The sequence below is a fragment of the Rosa rugosa genome, chromosome 7, assembly GCF_958449725.1.
Source record: "Rosa rugosa chromosome 7, drRosRugo1.1, whole genome shotgun sequence".
NCBI lineage: Eukaryota > Viridiplantae > Streptophyta > Magnoliopsida > Rosales > Rosaceae > Rosa > Rosa rugosa.
In genome coordinates, this window is record NC_084826.1 from 775,255 (window position 1) to 794,976 (window position 19,722).

General features: G+C 37.8%; 3 protein-coding genes across 7 annotated transcripts; all 3 read right to left on the minus strand.

Annotated features, from left to right (window-relative positions):
• Positions 1-470: 470 nt before the first annotated feature.
• LOC133721110 (sugar transport protein 10-like) lies at positions 471-3,095 on the minus strand. Of its 4 annotated transcripts, XM_062147640.1 has the most exons (5): positions 2,590-3,095; positions 2,288-2,399; positions 2,142-2,212; positions 1,441-1,988; positions 471-1,021 (listed from the first exon to the last, which is right to left on the minus strand). In XM_062147640.1, the coding sequence occupies exons 1-5, from the start codon at positions 2,717-2,719 to the stop codon at positions 548-550; spliced, it is 1,335 nt and encodes a 444-aa protein (XP_062003624.1). In that variant the 5' UTR covers positions 2,720-3,095; the 3' UTR covers positions 471-547. The 4 variants fall into 4 exon arrangements, with proteins under 4 accessions (XP_062003624.1, XP_062003622.1, XP_062003623.1 ...); XM_062147638.1 differs by having other exon boundaries at positions 1,441-2,212; XM_062147639.1 differs by having other exon boundaries at positions 2,142-2,399.
• Positions 3,096-3,466: 371 nt separating this feature from the next.
• Positions 3,467-10,119, minus strand: LOC133723912 (protein PELOTA 1). Of its 2 annotated transcripts, none has more exons than XM_062150785.1 (16): positions 9,911-10,109; positions 9,713-9,795; positions 9,279-9,357; positions 9,096-9,170; positions 8,966-9,022; positions 7,947-7,992; positions 7,359-7,434; positions 6,918-6,993; positions 6,781-6,813; positions 6,625-6,693; positions 6,329-6,435; positions 5,808-5,880; positions 5,549-5,587; positions 4,787-4,881; positions 3,897-4,003; positions 3,467-3,784 (listed from the first exon to the last, which is right to left on the minus strand). In XM_062150785.1, exons 1-16 carry the CDS (start codon positions 9,959-9,961, stop codon positions 3,711-3,713), a joined length of 1,140 nt encoding a protein of 379 aa, XP_062006769.1. In that variant the 5' UTR covers positions 9,962-10,109; the 3' UTR covers positions 3,467-3,710. The 2 variants fall into 2 exon arrangements, 1 of the variants encoding a protein (XP_062006769.1); XR_009853335.1 differs by having other exon boundaries at positions 3,754-3,784; positions 5,544-5,587; positions 9,911-10,119.
• An 807-nt stretch (positions 10,120-10,926) lies between these two features.
• LOC133723910 (eukaryotic translation initiation factor 3 subunit B-like) lies at positions 10,927-15,190 on the minus strand. Its single transcript, XM_062150784.1, has 11 exons — positions 14,947-15,190; positions 14,585-14,822; positions 14,342-14,488; positions 13,661-13,789; positions 13,413-13,544; positions 13,244-13,327; positions 13,034-13,158; positions 12,749-12,947; positions 12,115-12,647; positions 11,893-12,001; positions 10,927-11,427 (listed from the first exon to the last, which is right to left on the minus strand). The coding sequence occupies exons 1-11, from the start codon at positions 15,066-15,068 to the stop codon at positions 11,098-11,100; spliced, it is 2,148 nt and encodes a 715-aa protein (XP_062006768.1). The 5' UTR covers positions 15,069-15,190; the 3' UTR covers positions 10,927-11,097.
• Between the last annotated feature and the right edge of the window lie 4,532 nt (positions 15,191-19,722).

Genomic DNA, 19,722 nt, shown 5'->3' on the forward strand with positions numbered 1-19,722 from the left:
GAGATATATGTTATGTTTTCATAATTTTACGTACGTTTCACTATTTTTGTGATTTGAGGGGACAAGTCCCTTTATGTTCAGTTTTTCTTCTTAAGGAGTCCCACATGGTTGAAAATTTGAAATAGCATATGAGTTTGTTTCTCCTCTTTGTTATTCTCGTTGCAAGCTTTCATACCGTACGTATATTTTAGGCTCTGAACTGAATGTCTATGGAAAAAACAATTAAGATTAGTAAAACAATTAATTCTTGTTTAAAAACATCATTAAAAGATCATCTCCGGAGATGTTATTCATGTTAGCTAGGATTAAATTATGGATTCATTTCCACTGGTTGAAAATTTAGAGATCTTGTCTATCACGCTATGAACTCTTAGTCATGATCTCAAGAAAATCTCATTTTCAAACCAAAGAATCTCACTCTCAATTGCTCTGTTTGATTTGAAATTAAGATGCGCGCAGGAAAACATTAGTCAAACAAATAAACTGTCAAAATCAATATATGAACTATAGAACTCTGATTAATTCCTAGCAAGAGAAAATGTACAGCCTAATAATTAGAGTAGTCTACATGGAGATTCCGAAATGCGTTACGGTCAGGAAGAGCATCGTCGGGGATATACTTCCCCCAGAACCAATGCTCCTTCCACACTGAGTTCATATCTTCAATTGGGACGTGCTTGGTCTCCGGCAGGAAGAAGTATATAAAGACGGTCATGATCACGCAGAAGCCGGCAAAGAGATAGAAGAGGCCAAACTTGAGGTGGCAAAACATAAGAAAGGAAGATTGAGCAATCACAAAGGTGAAAAGCATGTTCACAGAGACATTGAGAGCATTAGCTGCCGATCTGATCTCTAATGGGCAGATCTCACTTGGTACTAACCAACCCAAAGGACCCCAAGACCATGCAAATGCTGCTACATAGAAGCAAATGAGCGCTACCATCAAATCCGTTTCGCTTTTTGTTAAAGCCCCCAGACCCGAGACTCCAAACTTGGCGGCGATAAAGGTTGCTATTGCTGCCTGCAACATGCCGAAATGCATTTAATTAGTTAACGTTTCAGACTGAAAATCTGTCTTACACCGGTGGTATGTAAGATATGTTCAGAGTGCGTGTTAAATTTAGACAATAAGAACAAAAATTGTTGGTACAATGCATGTTGGTCTTTGTGTTTGGGTTACTTTAAGATCTTTTTTTTTTTTTCCAATGTTCCAATTATGTATATCCATCAATCTCGATCACGTCTCACAATTGCATGCTAGTCCACTTTGAATCATAAGATGGGATGAACTTTGAACCTTGCGAGTGAGAAGCATGTTATCGTTTTGACATCAAGATGAAGAAATGTAAATTTTGGTAAACAGAATTGCCAGAGTTGCAATCTAAACCATAACACAAGATGGAAAATGTAATGGTCAAAAATGTACTGTTGTACGTATACCTGACAAATAGACATTTGAATACCACCTACAATGAGCAAAGGCCTCCTCCCACTACTGTCAACCAAGGCAATAGAAACACAAGTGGAAACGGCATTAACAACTCCAGTGATGGCCGAAGACAGCATCAAAGCCTTCTCACCGAAGCCTAGAGCCCTGAAGAGAAGAGGTGCATAGAACATGATGGCATTAATGCCAGAGAACTGCTGGAAAAATGGAATAAGAATGCACATGACAAGGTAAGGCCTATATCTTGGCTTCATTATGTCCTTCCACGGATTGTCTACCTTTTTCGCAACCTCGGATGCAAAAACTAGGTCCTGAAATTCCTGATCCACATCACTATCGCCGCGTAGTTTTTGTAACAACTCTTTGGCCTTGTCAGATTGGCCTCTTTCAAGCATAGAATTGGGAGAGTTAGGTAGGAAGAGAGACCCAACACCAAGCATTAGTGCTGGGATAATTGCGATACTCAAAGCAATTCTCCATCCCCATCCACCCTTTATATCAGCAGTCAAATAGTTCGCATAATTCGCCACTACTATCCCAACTGTTACGTTCAGTTGGAAAATTTGGTTAATAGCTCCTCTAATATTTGGTGGAGCCATTTCTGAAAGATAGATTAGAATTGATTGAATGCCAAAACCTACTCCTACACCGATAAACATTCGACCTATGACAAGCATTGTGAAGTTGATTGCACCTGTGCTTATGCTAACGCCGACCAAGTAGATAAGTCCAGCAAGGCACATGGAGACGTTTCGGCCACAGTACCTGGTTACAGATGAAGCAATCAAGGAAGCTACCAATGCCGCTATGTAGATAGAAGAAGTGAACAAATTTATGTACTGTTTTCTGTGTTCTTTGCAGTATAGGTTGGCGTGATTCTTTTCATTACTGTCTATCGGGAATAAGGCTGGAAAAAACTTCTTCAGGAAGAATTCCCTTGAAGCCACCCCTCCTGCAAGTTACAACAATCCCATTAGTGTCATCAACTGAATTACTATATAGCCCTCGTTTGGTTCGCGGAATAGAATTTCTTTTCAAAGTATCCCCATGGGAAGCCACCTTGTGTTTACTTTCCATTTTGCAAACCAAATGAAGCCATATTATGTGCCCATATATCATTTGCCAAGAAATTAGAGTCCAACCTGAGTCATAACCGAAAATGAGACCACCCATGGCAGCAACCATACATGCCACCAACATATAGTTGGTGATGGTGCCCTCATCTTGCCTCACCCCATCTATAATAACAACTTTTCTTTTGAATCTTGCCATCTCCTTACAAACAATTTTTTTACTTTCTTCTGATCAAAGAAGGCTACGAGTCAAAACCGGATTCTTGCCATGGATGTAGGGGTAAATGCTCATAGTACTGGAGCTTACGGCCCCAGAACCAGAAGGATTCACGAAAGCTAAAGAATCAAGCAATGGGGGCAAATGCTCCCAACACTGGAGCTAGAAAACCCCCACAACAATTATTTTTTGGTCAATCGCCCATAACAATTTAAGTGAGTAAAATAGCAGTTTCTTTGGCATGGATCTTTCAAAAGAAATTTTCCACTATGATCTGCCAAAGTGAATCTTCTTCGAATCTTTGTTTAACCCTAAACAAACCAAAGAAAAGAAAGAGGCCTGTGAATTCAATTTGGTCGCTCATCTTGTGTAATACTGATCACACAAACAGTCTCTCTTAAAATAGCCCTCAAGTTACACAAGAATGGTCATCTGAACAACTTTTGATATTAACCACATTTGTCGCCAAAATTTATGAGGTTGAATCTCATAATTTAAGGACAACGATCAAGAACCTGGGGTATCAGTCAACATTTAGGAGACAAAATCTTCTCACAATTGTGAATAATGGGATTCCCTAAACTCGGATAAGACTATAATAGAATGCTAGAAAGTTGGCTTCAATCTCACATAGGCGGAAATAGAGGATACAGTCATCAAGAACAATAGAACAGTTAGTTGACCAAATAATCGCAGTAAAAAAAAAAAATAGTTTCGTGTCCATCCACAAAAGGTTTAACTTTTCCTTAGACTCTTTCGATTTTACTTGAATAAAGGTACAGGTTTTCTATGAAGAACTATAGTAACTTCATCAAAACAAACAAGCACATGGGTTACATGGTGTCATTTCATGAATATCAGCTGTTGTGTGTACAAAGCATTGGCCAAAATAGATAGTGCACAACATTGGCGGCCAACTATAAGCCTATAACCTAAAATTCATGTGTGTTTTCCAACAGGACCACATGCTCTATTACATCTCTATATCATCCAGGTCTGGTAGAGGGAAACGAAGAATTGCAGCAATGCCAGTTATTTGTGCCAGTTCTGTTGATTTGAGAAGATAATTAGAAAGTTGTTTCAGAAAAAAGAAAAAAAAACATTTAAACTGGTGTCAGATACCTAAAGCAACGTTCATATGAAAAATGCAAATACTCACGTTCTCCTGAAACGTGCATAGAAGAAAATATATGAACATTGCCGCCTGAATTCTTCACTGAGTTCACCAAATTGACATATTTTTGCCTCGTTACTACATCAGCATTCCTGTCCATCAAGAAATTCTTAAACGTTAAAATTACATACATGACTCTGGCAATAACAAGAGCTTTCTGGACCAGTCCCCAGTTGGTCGATGATGAAATATGGTAAAGGAGGTAAAGAGGGCAGGCCATTAACTTATGCATAGCATTTACCAATATGAATGTGCAGGTGTGTCCATGTATGAGTTAACTAATCAATTAAACTGCAAGTATGCATGAACATTTCTAAAACACTTTCTCCTCGGTGGGCCCATGTTTCACAATCCTAAACCTATTACTGAAGACTTGAAAGACAACCGAAAAAGTAGAATAGCATTTCATCAAAAAAAGCAAAGAAAAAAATATATGTATATGTATATGTAGGTATAAGTTCTTCAAAAGGTTTTAATCTGTTGGGTGCTTTCTCAGCTCCTAATTCCTAGTGGCTTGTTCAAACACAATGTGGTTCTATGGGATTTACAGTTCAAAGCCACTAGGTATGTTAAGTTTCAGTTTCAGGAGCCTCCTCAAAGAGAGACAAATTACCCTCTTCCCCACCAAAACAACAGCCATCAAGAACGTAGTATATCTTTGAATCTAAAGGCTGTTGGCATTCTTGAAATTACAATGCACAAGGATCTTGCAGATCAAGAGATAAATTTCAAAAGAAGTTAAGAAAATGCAACATGTTATAGCTATATTCATATCTACAAACAGGGTCTAGTCAGCCATGTTATAAAGAACTTAAAACACTAAAATCATAAAGCACAGCTTCGCAATGAGCCAGCAGAAAAGGCTAGACCCTAACCTGAACAGCTCATCTGTTATCAAAAGGGTTTGCACGGCCATTTGTTCATGAGCAACCTCAACATGCTTTGGCCCATAGCATGCACGATGTGGCTCCTGCGCAGAAACAACGATGATTTAGCTGCATGTAGAATACATAAAAATGATAGACTATACTAAGTACGCAAAAATCTCACAATATATGTCTCTTTCAATATTGTATCTTGATTAAAGATCATATATCATTTAAGTCCTAACTCCCTCCAGTAAAGTGTTTGAGAATGTTAAAACAGACGAGCTAAATGAACGTAACATGAAGAATACTTCCAAGCCCTAAAAGCCTACAATTTAAAAAATACACTACACAAACTAACAAAGACATAATGTTGGACTTTTGACATGGAGGGAGTAACTACTGAACTGCATCTTCTTGCCCCTTAATGGCTATTATTCTTCATCCTCAAGCCGTCTTCGTAATTATAAACATGTTCATAGGTTTTCCTGTATCTACCTACCTACATACATACATAAAATCCCTTTGCAAAGACCACGTATAAAACAATGTCTGTCAGTCAAAAGATAGCATGACACTGGGTTGAATCAAATATCAGTCCTTTTTAGAAGGAAATACCCACAGGCGACAACTAGTCACTATTCACTGAATATGACTACCTCAACATGCTTATCAGAATTATTAATTGTTCCATAATATGTCTTGTCAGTTGGCATCCAATTATAACCTCAAATAAAGCAACAAAATAGTATTTCAGATTTAGAACCTGACATTTGAAAGCATACTGAAGAAATCTTGGAGAGCCCGGACCTGAAGAAGAAAAGGACCAATAAATGATGTTATTGCAAGGTCTTGTTCTATTATTACTTAATGTAGGATAACGCAAGATGCACTGCTGTAGTTAAGTTTTTATCTTTTTCAAAATAAAATAAAAAATAAAAAAAGGAGAAGAATTTACTTTTACTTTCTTTGTGTTACTAATGAACTGGAAACAAGTTGCATACATTGACCAAGTAGGGCAGTGTTGTACCTCTTGTGCTGCTTTAGTATCTTTTATCATATTCATAACATTTGGAGCATCCAGAACCTCCCTCAAACTATGCCTGTGGTTGCAAGAAGATAATGCATACACATTAAAAAGATTGAAAATAATAGAAGAACTTTGGAAAGCAACAGAGCATTCTTTTTCTTTTACTGAGCAAATAAGTATCATCTGCACTGGGAGAATGAATTGAACAAGCACCATTTACAGATCAAAAGAAAAAGTAAAATACATGATGTGGCCCAGCTCATCACTGAGGACCAATGTCTATTAGACCATTAGAAAGTAAAAACAATTGCAAATTTAAAAATGAAAGATGAAACCAGTAACTAGCTAGTCAGATTGTCAATAGCTACAAAGTTAGGATCCCGTATTGTTGGTGTTAGTTGTACAAAGGGAATAGTTGTACAATCAGAAACATCTACTTGTTATCTATAGTTTAATACTATATTAGCTGGTTACTGTTTTAAAAACTGTCACCATCCAAAGGATAAAAGAGATGACCCTACTTGTAACCCGAGGTTGTATGCACAAGAAGAATCCGTGACTTGTTCTCAATGATAGGCCTCAGCTGTTTTCTCTCTGCTTCCAACAATAAGTGACGATGAAACTGATCCTGAAGCACATAAACACAACATTAACATGACATAAGATTACTTAAAACCATTTAAATTCTTCTACAAGTAGCTTTCCAAGAAAGCTTTAAACATAGCGCTAACATTAGTCCACTTGTAAAAATGAGGCTTTAATGAGTAATCACAATTTGCACTAAGAATGAGTGAGCTTATGGAGACTCATATCATACCTTTGTGAAACCTGGACTTGCAATCACAGCACAGCGAACAACACTGAAATCAACATTCTTCAAGAAAGCCTATAACATATAGACACGTGTTAGATTAGATACAAACTATCTTTGAAATCTCCGAGAGCTTCAGTAACAGACTCAAACTAAAGTCACCTGTAACACATTTTCAAAGAACTTGCTCAAAGCCTGTTAAAAGTAAAAAAGATATTAGTAATGCAATATTAGTCTTATGGCTTGCCAGATAACTTAAAATCAAGAAAATTAAATTCTGAAAGGAGAAGGATACATACTTTCTCATAACCTGCAACTGAAGGTCCATGCTTGCGAGGGATTGAAGTTTCTATTCGTGACCGAGTTATTGTCATACTGACATAATTAGTTTCAAGAATATCAGTCTCACGGCCCTACCGCATAATCAATATTTTGAAAGTCTTTTTTGTTTTCTAACTCATGATGGAGACTTTCAAAGAGCAGACTTTCATAAAATAAAAAAGTTAAAAAAAATGCACATAAATCAGTAGTAGCTTTAGCACGCATTTTAGTAACATAATCAAGTTCCTAATGAAAATAGCCTCCAAAAGAAGAGGGGGAACTAGTAACTAGAGTGAGTGAGAAATGTGGCCTTGAAATAGTTTTTTATAGCTTCAAAGTTCAACATTTTCGTGAAATATCAACTGATATCATACACAAAGTTCAAAAAGGAGTCGTGCCCCCAATGAAATCAGACGCACCTTCTTCCAACAAGGAGAATATGTGCTAATCCTTCTTGCATTATTACCACAGCTAGGTCAGCACTCGCCGTAGGATCTGAAAATTATAGAGAGAAGACCATCAGATAAATGGTTGGTGTTAAGTTCTTCAACCTTCATACTTGGTGCTCTAGATGATATTAGTAAGCTTAAGCTGTTAAGCACATATCTCAAATGGCAATAAATCCAAATTTTAAGAACCCAGTTAGTTTGTCTTATAAGTTATACAATGTTATACAATACTTAATCTTTGGAGCAGGAGGTGCCACTAGGCATAATATCTTGGCTATTTATTGTGTCAATGTAAATCACATGGGTCTCAAGAATTTTAATACTTTAAAGATGGTAGAATATCTGTCTCACTGGATGGCCTCAGCCCAGGAAGATCTAATAACATACCATAGGCTAAACTCATTTGTGTAGAGCACGCATTAGAAATAAATCTTAAGGATAATTGGTCAACATAACATATTCTGTAGTATCCAAATAAAAAAATAAAGAAAAAGGCAAGAAAGATAAAATCTCAACCATTACTTAAAGGAGATAAAATGTGGAAAAAAGAGGACATACCACAGGCTTGCTTGAGTTCGTGCAAGGCCAGTGAGTCCCACACATCCTAAAACATATAACACACAGCATGCCAAGAGTCAGTAGGAAAAAGTGGTTCATCTTTTGAAACGATATCTGATCAAAACATTATTTTACATGATATCTTACTTCCATACAAATGCAAGTGCACATTGCCAAAAAGAGCACTAATATACACACACATAGATGAATACATGCCTGAACAGACAGACAGCCTACATACATACATACATACATATGTGTATTTATATAAAGTATGAACACAGATGAGAAGTTTCTCAATCCCAGCAGTTTGTGTGTGAGACCGATGCCATGATCAAAGGCAGACAATTTCAGTTTATGGTTAAATATGTTAGTAATTTGAGTTAATGGTGCTAAAGTGAAAGGCTAATTATTGTACATGGTGCAAGATTATAATCCCTGACAAATCTTCTTAAAACAGTTGATTAGTGTTTAAGAGGTATTTAATAATGAAAATGGGTGAAGATATTTCTGGTAGTTTCTGAAAGTCTTACAAGTTCTTATTTGGTTTCCAGCCACTCTTCGGTAGATTCAAATTAATGGTCCAAAAGCTAGTGTATGACATAGAGATAAACAAAATATTGAAAACTCCTAGAACCTATTCAACGCAGGCACACATTCTCATATCATCTTTGCTTCTCCAAGACAGTTCTAACATCTGGAAGGCAAGATTATCTTCATCACGGTTTATATCAAAGTTTGACAAGACAGTATTACTCTAACAAGTAATAATTTATAGACTTCTAGCATGAATGACTTGATAACATGAGCTTCATATGTAACTCAGCTCCATCTCTCAACCCCTATCACGTAACACGATAAACTTGAGCACAGAAAGATAGACCTTGATTAACTTATGTCAGAGACTTTCGTAAATGGAAATTAAATATGCAAAACGAGATTGAATGAAAGGTTTTATACTTTTATTCTGCATGTAGTAAAAAAAATGCATGTAGAAGTTAATGAAAAGAAAGACATACCTTTTTTAAAACAAAAGGTCGGTGAGGCTCAAGTTCCAGAGTATGATATGCTCCTATCTGCAATAAGAAAATGAGAAACTTAACGCTGCTCTTTAATCTAATTTGAAATGTAATTTAATGCCACAATTACCTTTACATGTTCATTCTCAAGAATATTCTTTCCACGTATACGCAAGACATTGCCTACTTTATCATAATCGGCAACCTAAAAAAATACGAGAAATAAGAACATAACATCAAACCAAAAAGCATCATGAGAAAAGAAACACAGAAAGAAAAACCAAAATGACATTAATCCAGCTTGTCTCCATACCTCCTCAACTTTTATTTCTAACTTGAGCTTCACACGCTCTGCATCTCTTCCACCGCTAGCCCCTTCTCTTAGAACTTTCCTATTCCAAGACACACACGACACCATGAAAACTGCTACTCACCTTTCCTACTAGAAAATGTGCATGATGATATGACCACCATAAGAATACAATGCAGCTTTATCACAATAACCCTTTCCGCGTGCAACCAAATACACCGAGACTTACAGAAACACACTAATTGCAAAGTAAAAAAAAAAAAAACTCCCGAGTAAACATCAAGCATTCAAAAACTTCCAGCAGAAACAACCAAACTCAAATGCATCGCAGACATTAAAACTCCAACATTCCAAATAAAATCAAAAGAACTCAGCTAGTGAGGTAACAATAAACACCGAAATTTCGATACAATTAAAACCAAAGACCATGACTTTACCTCACAGTGACAGCAATAACACTATCTCCAGGAGCTATCAAATTGTACACATACCACAGATCATCGGAATCAGCCGGCACCATCTGCCACACCGGAAAATTTCAAAGTTAGCCGGAAAATATTATTAAAAAAAACACAGAGCGACCCTATTTTTGCTTCGACGGAGAATTCATCGAAAACCAAGAGAGAAAAGAGTACCTTAACTTTGCCGGGTCCGCCTGGAACGTAATCCTTGTGAACAATCTTCATGGTGTCTCTGGTTCTTCAATTGAAATCGAAAGAGGGAAAAGGCAGAGTCTTTATGGGGTCTGAAGACAACGGAGGTGGAAGAAGAAGAACTTCGGTTGGGTTGGGTGGCGGGTAAAAGAGTCTTTCAGATAGTGATAGCTAATCGGGGTCGTTTGATTAGGATCAACTCGTCATTATGTGGTTAAGTTAATTAGTAACTAGTCTGCAATCACATGCTCTGCATGTGTAAGAAAAATTTTAATTGTAAAAAAAAAAAAAAAGTTATCTACAAAAGAAAATAGATCTGTTATTGCAGAGAGAAAATAGTGGGAGAGAAAAGTGGAGGTTGTGGGATAATTTCTTTTCAATTTTCTTAATAAAATCTATTTTATAATTGTCCTATTTACCCTTATGATTTAATTTATTGTCAAAGTTTTTTAATCTTTCAGGGTTAAATTTGTCAAAATTTTCAATTTTGGCTAACAAAACCTCTTCTCTTAATAATAGTATAGATTACTAATTGCACAGCACCCTAAGGTCTATGAACATCTCTAGAGCAACTAAATTTACAACAAGCTAAACTAGCATCGGCCTGGAGTTCCGGTTATTGCAACTTGCCAAGTTGTGTAGAAGTGAAAATATTAGGATGACGTTTTCTGGGTATCAGGAATTAATAGCAAGGTTATCATCGTTTTGTTTACCCAATGAAAACCTCAAATTAAGGTTAAAAACATTGCGGTGATCTAACTCCCCAAATGAAAAGCAATCCACTAATAGTGAAGAAAAAATTTCATACAAACATACAATAGCACTAACCACGGCTACAATCACTAGACCATCCGATTATATGGAGCATAAAGTTCAGTAACAACTAGAGTCACATTTTCATTTAGGCCTTTGTACTCGTACTTACCAGTTACCACGTCATTAAACATTCCACTATCCCCAAAAAAAAAAAAAAAAAAAAAAACATGCAATTAACGCAGTAGAACAAAACAGGACAATCACAACTGAACATCAAAATTAGGGGTACATTCAAATTCCCAAAAAACTCTGCTGCCAAAGAAAGATAGTACAAAGTCGGTTCAAATGTCTAAGGATGTAAACTAATCATATTGTGGACGAGATATCTCCAAATTATATCTTCAAATGAAGACTCACTCTGAAAGAACCTCCTCTTGAGTACTCACCACTTCCTCTACTTCAACCTCTCTAGCTTCGTACTCCTCCTCTTCATCACTGGCTTCTCCATCCCTGAGCCTCTGCCTATCCATTTTTTCTTCTTCGTACAACCGCTTCCACTCAGCGACCCACTTCTCCCATTCTTCCTTCAACTCTCTCCTCTTTGCACGCTCCTGCTCGCTCAATTGCTTTTCCACATCATTATCCTCGAGCTCATATCTTTTGCTATACTTTTTCAAGTTCTTTGCAATCTCCTCCTCTTGCTCAGGAGTCAGGAAAGATGCTGGCCTTGGACGCCACAAAAACTGCCAAAAGCAACAAGGAAACAATTAGAATAGGATTTATTTATTGTCATTTTCTTTCTTGGTTAAAAAAGTAAGAACATATACTTGATAGTGTCCAGAAGTAAAACATAGTGTAAAAACGTACAGATATCAAACTGAAGATGAAAAGCTACTACTATTTAGTCACCAAAAGAAGATAGGAATTCAATCAAAATTTATACATTTTCTAGCTTCAACTAGCTTTTATATATCTTCATAGAAGGGCAGTCACAATCAATGCAATTAACATTTCTTGATTATATACCACAAATCACAATCAGAAATAACGCATGAAAAAAAAAATAAAGTTCATCCAAAACATCAATTATATTAACATTTTCTTTCATCATGTTATAAATATATGTTGATTTAAATGGGACATGGTTCAGATTTTGACAGATGATAGAGTCAAACACAGATTGCTCCAAATCTTCTAAATGGCATTACCTGGAAGAAATGATCCTTTAATACCCGATAAAGTAGCTTGCCATTGAAGGTCCATATAATATAACCATTCTCCATCTCATGAACTGAAGTAACTGCAGTAGCAACATATCTGAGGATGCAGAAAGTAACACATCAGAACCAAGATATATAAGAGCACTTCCGTAGGAGCACTCAAAACAAAATAAATAAACCCCATGTTGCAGAAGACTGTCTTAATATTACCTTCCAGTAGGATCCCATTCAATATCTGTCGCCATAAAATGCTCAGTTGTCGCCATCGTTTCTTGCTCATCCACATTGTAAAATTCCAACTGCCCGTTCAAACCCTTCAATCCTGCAAGAATTATAAAGCGCCCTGAAGGTGACCAAGAAAGAGCATTCGCCTGCTTGCCTTTAAGAGTAATAAGCTTTGACACACGGCCTGTATTGTGAGCAGTACGCATTGAGTAGAAGCTTATATCAGGCCTTGGAGTGTCACCATGAATAATTGCAAATCTATGTCCCTTAGGCTCCCAAGCAAATGCAATGATCTTGTCATTCTTATTCTCAAGCTCTAAAACTTCAATAGGGATATCTCGCTCCTTGATTCGGAAAAGTTCAAATCCAGTATATGTACTTTTTTTCGTTTTCGTATAACGATCAACTTTAACAGCAAGATACTCCCCATTGCTTTGCCAGTACATCTTGCAATCACTAACACTGAAAAGATTCTTCTGCCTTAACTCCTCTTTACTGGGGATTTGAATAAGACTCACCTATTTGTACCATGCGAAGCATTAGGTCAACTAAGCTATAAGTAAAACAGGGAAGATTGAAAAAGAAAAAAAAACTGAAACATAACCAGTTAACTACTCACCCTAGCAGGTTGGTTCCCACCGCCCAATTCAGGAACAAAAAGAGCAAGAATTGAATCAGTTGGTGACCAACTGAAGTCCATAACATTCTCAACTTTGATAGATTTTTTGTCCACAAGTGAAAACGTTTCTGTCTCATAAACAGATATAGCACTCTTTCCCATTCTGGCAAAGTACTTGTCATCTTTTCCACCACCCCATCTGCAATGATAACAAAAAAGAAAATCCATTAGAATATTGACGTCAATCAACATCATACTGTATGCTACTAAGCACAGAAACATTACTTGAACACAGGCCAAGACACGCCCGAAACACCTCCAGTTCCTCCAATTGCAAAATCATCAGGAGTTCCCTTAAAATCTCTCATAACTTTTCCAGTTCTCACATCAAAAATGTCTATGACAACCCTCTGTATGATAAATACATGTTAGAAATAGAAACAGGGCAAAATCAAATCACAACAAAGTGATGAATCACACATCCAAAAAACTCACATTTGTGTCGCGGGGATTGCTTGCTTCATGGCTGCTGTAGGTCACCAAATATTTCTCACCAGGGGAAAAATCAATCAGTCTAACCTGCAGTTGGCAATTGCAGCTAAACACTTAGAACTAAAAAATTATGAAGTACTAGAAATTGTTGAAACCAGAAACCAAAAACAACCTGTGGATGAGCATAACGCATCAATCGTTTGAACTCGCTGGTGGCACCTCCCCAAACTGCAGCACCCTGTCTGTGTACAGTGGCCAAATATGTCCCCAGGGGCGACCATTGCACAAAGCTTTCAGTCCAGTACTGTAAGCAAATACAATCATTCAGTGTCAAAATGTTGATATAAGATAGATGGGTCACATATTACAGGGATGCAAAGAAAGAGAATAATGGGTCGTTGAGATATAGCATCTACTCACTTGACGCTTGTAAACAAAATCAGCCTTCAATTGTCGTGCATCATTCCAATAAACTTCAGTATCATTACCAGCACGGATGACAAATTGATCCCGGCCTTTTAAATCAGTGAGCCAATTTTGAAGATTTTCCTGTAAAGATTTCCAAGTAGGCAGAATAAATACTATAACTTAAACATATGTTATAAATGAGTAAAATTTCAAACATTGTCACTTCTTTCTCCCTCATAGCCAAAAAATGAATGGAGCAATTGTGGGTAAACAGGAAGTATAAAAGAAGCATCTACAAAATATACAACGCCGCACTTCTTCATCCAGATAATTACAGAGGACTAAAAGGAGTGAGTCTACTTGACATTTCATGTATGTCCAGAAACCAAAAAAAAAAAAACATCTTGACTATACGCAAGCAATAAGTGAATAAACCAGTAATAAGGTTTCATCACTTTCATGTATCATCAGAATTAATCACGCAGGTGACGAGAAAAAGATACGCTAGTCGAGTTCCACACAAGAAATTATTCAAACCACGATCGAGTTGGAGTTACATGTAAGATAATATTGAACCACATTAACATAACAGCGCAATAATTACTTCTATAATCTGATAACCATACATTGTCTGGAACCAAAACAGTAACAATAACACAAAAACACATGAGATTAGAGTATAATTATAATTACCCCTGGAGTATATGGCTTAGTTTCGGGCGGAGCCCACTGATCAGGAACTTTCATGAAACGATCAAAGTCATCAAACATGCTGACAGCGAAAATGTGTGATCTGTCCAGCTTGTATCCATGAGTCTTCTCCCTGGCAAGCTCAGCTTCCTACAATTTCAACAAGCCAAGCTTCAATATCAACCTAATGTGCTATTTAAAATCGATAATGTACATCACTTCTACTACTGCAAACAGTTGTAATACCTGAGGAGTATTGAACTCGATGAAGCAATAGCCCATGGTCTTCTGCGTTTCGGGGTCGAGAGGCATCCAGAATCCATCTTCCTTGATCACACCAAGCTGACTGTAAATTTTCCGAATCACGTTTTCAAGTTTCTCGAACTTCTCAATCGGCACCGCCGGCAGGTTATCGACAACGATGATGTTCCCGAACCCGGACTCCATCTCCGAATTCACATCGTGACCGACATCTTCATCGTCACTGCACCAGTTCATCCAAAACGATTCAATGAATGCAATTCGAAACAGTTAGTACTGTAAATTATTTCCGGCAGAAACAAATAAAAGATTTGGATGTCGCCGGCGTTAGGGTTAGAGTTTTATACCTTGGAATACCGAAGGTTTCGCCGTGAGGCAGACGGATTGAGCCTAGGTCTAAGTGGGAGAGGTCAATTCCGAGACTAGCCGCCGTCGCCTCTATATCGTTCATCAACATCACGTCCGCCATGATTCTCTTTCTTCAAGAGAGAGAGAGGGGCCTCCACTTTTTGCAGTTGCAGAGAGAGAGAGAGAGAGAGAGTGTGTGTGCTGCGGTTTTAGGGTTTCAGAGTGCGGCTAATGTTCCAGCTCATTCCGGGTCGGTTTATTTCAGAGTGAGGCTAATATCCCTGTGTGAGTTGGAAATAACACAAAATAGCCCACAGATCTCATTGCAGACCAAAAAAGGCCCACAAGTCTCTCCATTGGTGAATAACTACCGAATACATCCAAATCAGCCCAAACTAGACCCGGCCTAGAGAAAAATATGGCAGCAGGTGCCAGGTGTGATGAATCTAACGGTCCTTTGATTACATATCTATCCATTATGGGTTATAAAGACAAATAAATTTTGCGACTGGTTTTATTTCTTCAGGTAATGAATTATATCCAAACCCTAGCTAGAAGGAGGTGATCGATGAACTGGTTTGTTGATAGCTCCCAAGATTTTACCATGAGATCGACTCAAGCTAAGTAGCTAGCTAGCTGTCCAAATTCAGGCAAATTTGAGATGCACTGTTTATTTGATCATTGGTCGTAGGATTAATCAATTTGTTGGTTTGTTCCATTTAGATCATTTATTTTTGGTTTTATGGACGTTACACCTCTTTATTGACTCTCACTCTAAGATTAGACGGAAAAGAAATTGAATCAATCTTGAAACTTCTAGGAACACTTTGTCAATGTACTCTTAAGTTGCGATCTTAATCTTTTAACTATGGAAGATTGGTCATTTGGTCTATATGATAGTGAAGGCTTGAAGACAAGCAAGAAAACCCAAGTCAAGCCAAACCAGACCTCTAGAGAAAAATAGGGTAGCACTACCGTAAAATATAACATTAGCCAAGGCAAGGCCCAATAAAATCCAAGCCAAGCAAGAGCACTACCCCAGGAGATAAAGAAGTCCTTACCCATTAGCCAAGTCCAGCATAGGCCCATCCAAGCCACCACCAAAGCGCTGCCACCTTTGCCGCACCACCAACGCTGTCGAACAGCTGCAATTAACCTGTCGTCATCCCCGTCGCACCAGACCGCGGCAAAAGCTAATACCACCAACCCACCTAACCCAAGAACTGGATTACTGGATTACAACCATATCGAAGCCAAAGCAGGTAACCCAAATCACCTATAAGATTACACGATCCCAACATTGTCGCAGTCAACTATCCCTGACCAGGTAATCGTCGGAAAAGCTTCTAAAGGCACGCCGCAGGACGGAGGACAAGTTCTTTGCCGCAAAACACTCGAGTGCAGCTTGTTCTAAAACTTAGAGAGAAAAGTTTAGTCCTGTTTAGACCTTCCTAAATTTCCTCTTAAGACTTCTAGTAATACTTGGTTCGAGTATAATGTCGTGGACTACCACGTGATATTGTCATGTGGTGGTCGGGGCTAATAATATCACTCGAATTTTGCAGGAATCATTGTAGGGGTGAAAACAATAGTTCTCTTAATTTATCAGGAATAACTTTACGTGATAATTGGTCTACCATTTATAAAAATATTATGTTCTCCTTATTTTTTTTTAGTAAATGAAGATTTCATTGATAATCGCATGCCATAACGGCACTTACAAATTTCCAGAAAAATGGGAATCATGCACCATTTGCTTAAGACATTGAAGCTCACTGAATCAAGGAGCCTAGCAAACTACAACATTATCCTACAAAGAGATAATTTTGTGTGACAACTTCATTTGCCAATGCGCTCAATTGAGGTGCGCCAGAAGCTTCCATTATCAAAATGTAAAGAGACAACATCATAATCTGCAGGCTAAAAAAGTCAACCATAGACGTAGTTTGTTGGATGAAGTCACCCGGATCCCAAATACGAAACCCTAGGGAACTAGAGCCCAAGATCTTGGTCCACAAAAGGACCCAAATCCAATCAACATCTGCAAAGACTTTGGACATCCAAAATTCCTTGGGCCTTAGCCTCGGCTTGAGCCGCCCAAATGATCTGGGCACCCGGCTCCTAAGCAGCCGTTCTCCTGTAGCCATCTTGGTCACGGCCACCGCCACCGCCGCAACACCTTTCACACCTGCAGATCGATGCGTCGTCGACTGCTGCCTTGGACCAACCTCCGATTTCGCCGCCACGAGCCACCATGATCGCCCTGCCGGCTTCCTTATTTAGGACAGTATCTATGGTGATTTAATAAATTCTTGGTTGAAATATTGGAATTATCCAACCAAGCTAGTTTTCATTTATTGATAATGGAAATAAGATGATAAAGAAAATAGAAGCTTTATTTGAATTACCTAAATGACAGATTGTTTTTTTTTTTTTGAATAAATTACAGATTGCTTTGGTTAAAATGTAAAAAGAGAAAATAACAAAACTAAGCATAAGTAGAAAAAAATGATTTTATTAAGTTGACAATCGATGAAATTTATTAAAAACATTGTGATCATCATCAACGATTGAGTTTTTTTTTTTCCTTTGAATAAAGAGCTGGTGTCGCTACTCTCAAGTTTTGATTAATGAAACTATCGAATACAAGGGGGGACATAGAGTCGAAACCCCTAATTACAATAAGCATCATCGATTGAGCTTCTTATTGTTCACGGATATACATATAATCAATTTTTTTTCCCAAAGATATGTCAATATATTTTCGTTATTACAGTTGTGAAACAGATATACTCCATCCTCTTTGCCTGTCCATATGCAGTGATCTCCGCCACAATCTTCTTGAAAATCTAGATTAGATTTAAATGCAACGAATTCAGCATGCTTGTCTAAATACCACAAACGGCAGAAAAAAAGTGTGCGACCCCAAAAGTTGACTTTAAAGTGAAATTCGAATTGCTCATTAACTGCAAGGCTGTGAACACCAAGATCATCGTTTTTAGATTGGCAACGGAAATTTAGTCTCTCTCCGTTGTTCAGATTATTGACGATGCGTACAAATTTCTTTGTTCCAGGCTGGTTTATCCACCATGCATTAGTTGAACCGGAGGCCAGAGCAATGAGCAAGACAACAAGGGAAGTTTGTCCTAGTTTCATTTTCAATTTTCTAATTGAAATGACTATTGAGTTCGACTTCCATCGTTCGAGTTCGATTGATGGTTTTTTTTATGTATTTATACAACTAGATAAGATTGCTTTGTAGTAATTCATTTGTTACCATTCATTACAAAGTAATTCATTTATTACCACTTTAGTACTCTTTCTATTTGGATAATATTTGGTTAGGTTTATGTAGAATCATATTCAATTTTTATGGAGTTATGTCGTTGACTCTATACGGTTTGTATATAAATATTTTAGTTTTATCGACAATTCGACACATGCGATGCCTGAGTGTAACAGTTTTTGATTGTATTTATATTTATATGTTTGGAGAAAAAATGAAAATTCAATAGTTACAAGGTTTAGAACTCGCCCCACGCGCGGGAGGAAAAAAGAAAGAAAAGGGGTGTTTTCTCTCCCGGCCGAACGCTGCCGGCTATCTCGCCGCCGCGTTTCTGGCCCGGGAGAGGATGTTGTTTCTGAATAAGGGTGGGCCTTCTGAGCAGTGGAGCGATCCAGGGATGGAGGATGGGGTGTTGTTTCCGGGTTGGGCAGATCGTTCTGTCCCTCTCGGATCAGGGGCGACGGAGGTAGCGATGCAGCGACGTGCTGGTTCTTTCAGGCGGTGGGATCTGGCATTTCCGACTCGACGATCTGAGCTGTAGCGGTGGAGATCGGAACTCGGCAGGGTCAATCCCTTTTGGGATCTGTTTTGTTCTTGGGTTTGGATCTGGTTGAGGCTGTTAACAGGGTGCCGGGTCTATTGATAGGAGCATTTTAAAGTGGTATTTTAATAGTTAATTCCTCACATTTTGCTTAGTTAATTCCTTAACGAATCGATTTTTAACTCAATTTCTATTTTCTTAGGTACATTGGAGTAAATGATGGTGAAATGAGCATTAGGTCCACACTTACCTATAAATGGTGGAGAAAAATGGAAATGTACTAAAATGTCAATTTTACACATTTTCCTACTCCGGCTAGGAAAAACCAAGCCAAGCAAGGAAGAAGGAGCGGCCGCCGGACCAAATGAACTTCAAATGAGCTGAAACTTTCCAGATCCATTCTAGACATCCTAAGGATCGTTTCTTATGAAGAGTGCCAGAGCTAGAATTGAGCGGAAGGCCTTCAAACAGTCAGCCCAATTTCCTGCAGAAGCAAAACTGGAAAACTGGACCTGTAAGAGGTCCAGCAGCATTTTCGGCCCAACCACATGGAATAAAAATATGAAATTTTACCAGGGTGATCTACACTCATAATGGAACATTTTTTATGAAGAGGTCATAGTGAAATTGGGAATGCTTGTTGGAGAAATAATTGAAGGAATAAAGGGGCAGAAACTGATCTAAAAACAGCTCAACACCACATGTTCATGTTTCCTACCCACATGAAGAAAGCTAGATGCTTTTCTCTTTTTCCTTGGATATATTTTTCTGCTCCAATAGATCATCATCACTTCCATACTTCTACACCTTCATGCCTTGCTTTCATTTCATCATTACTCCATCTTTTCCATATTTTACAAACCACTTTCATTATTTTTCTTCCATTTATCATTTCACTCTTCTTTTTCTTCCCTATATAAACACCTTCTCCTCTCACTCTAAATACAT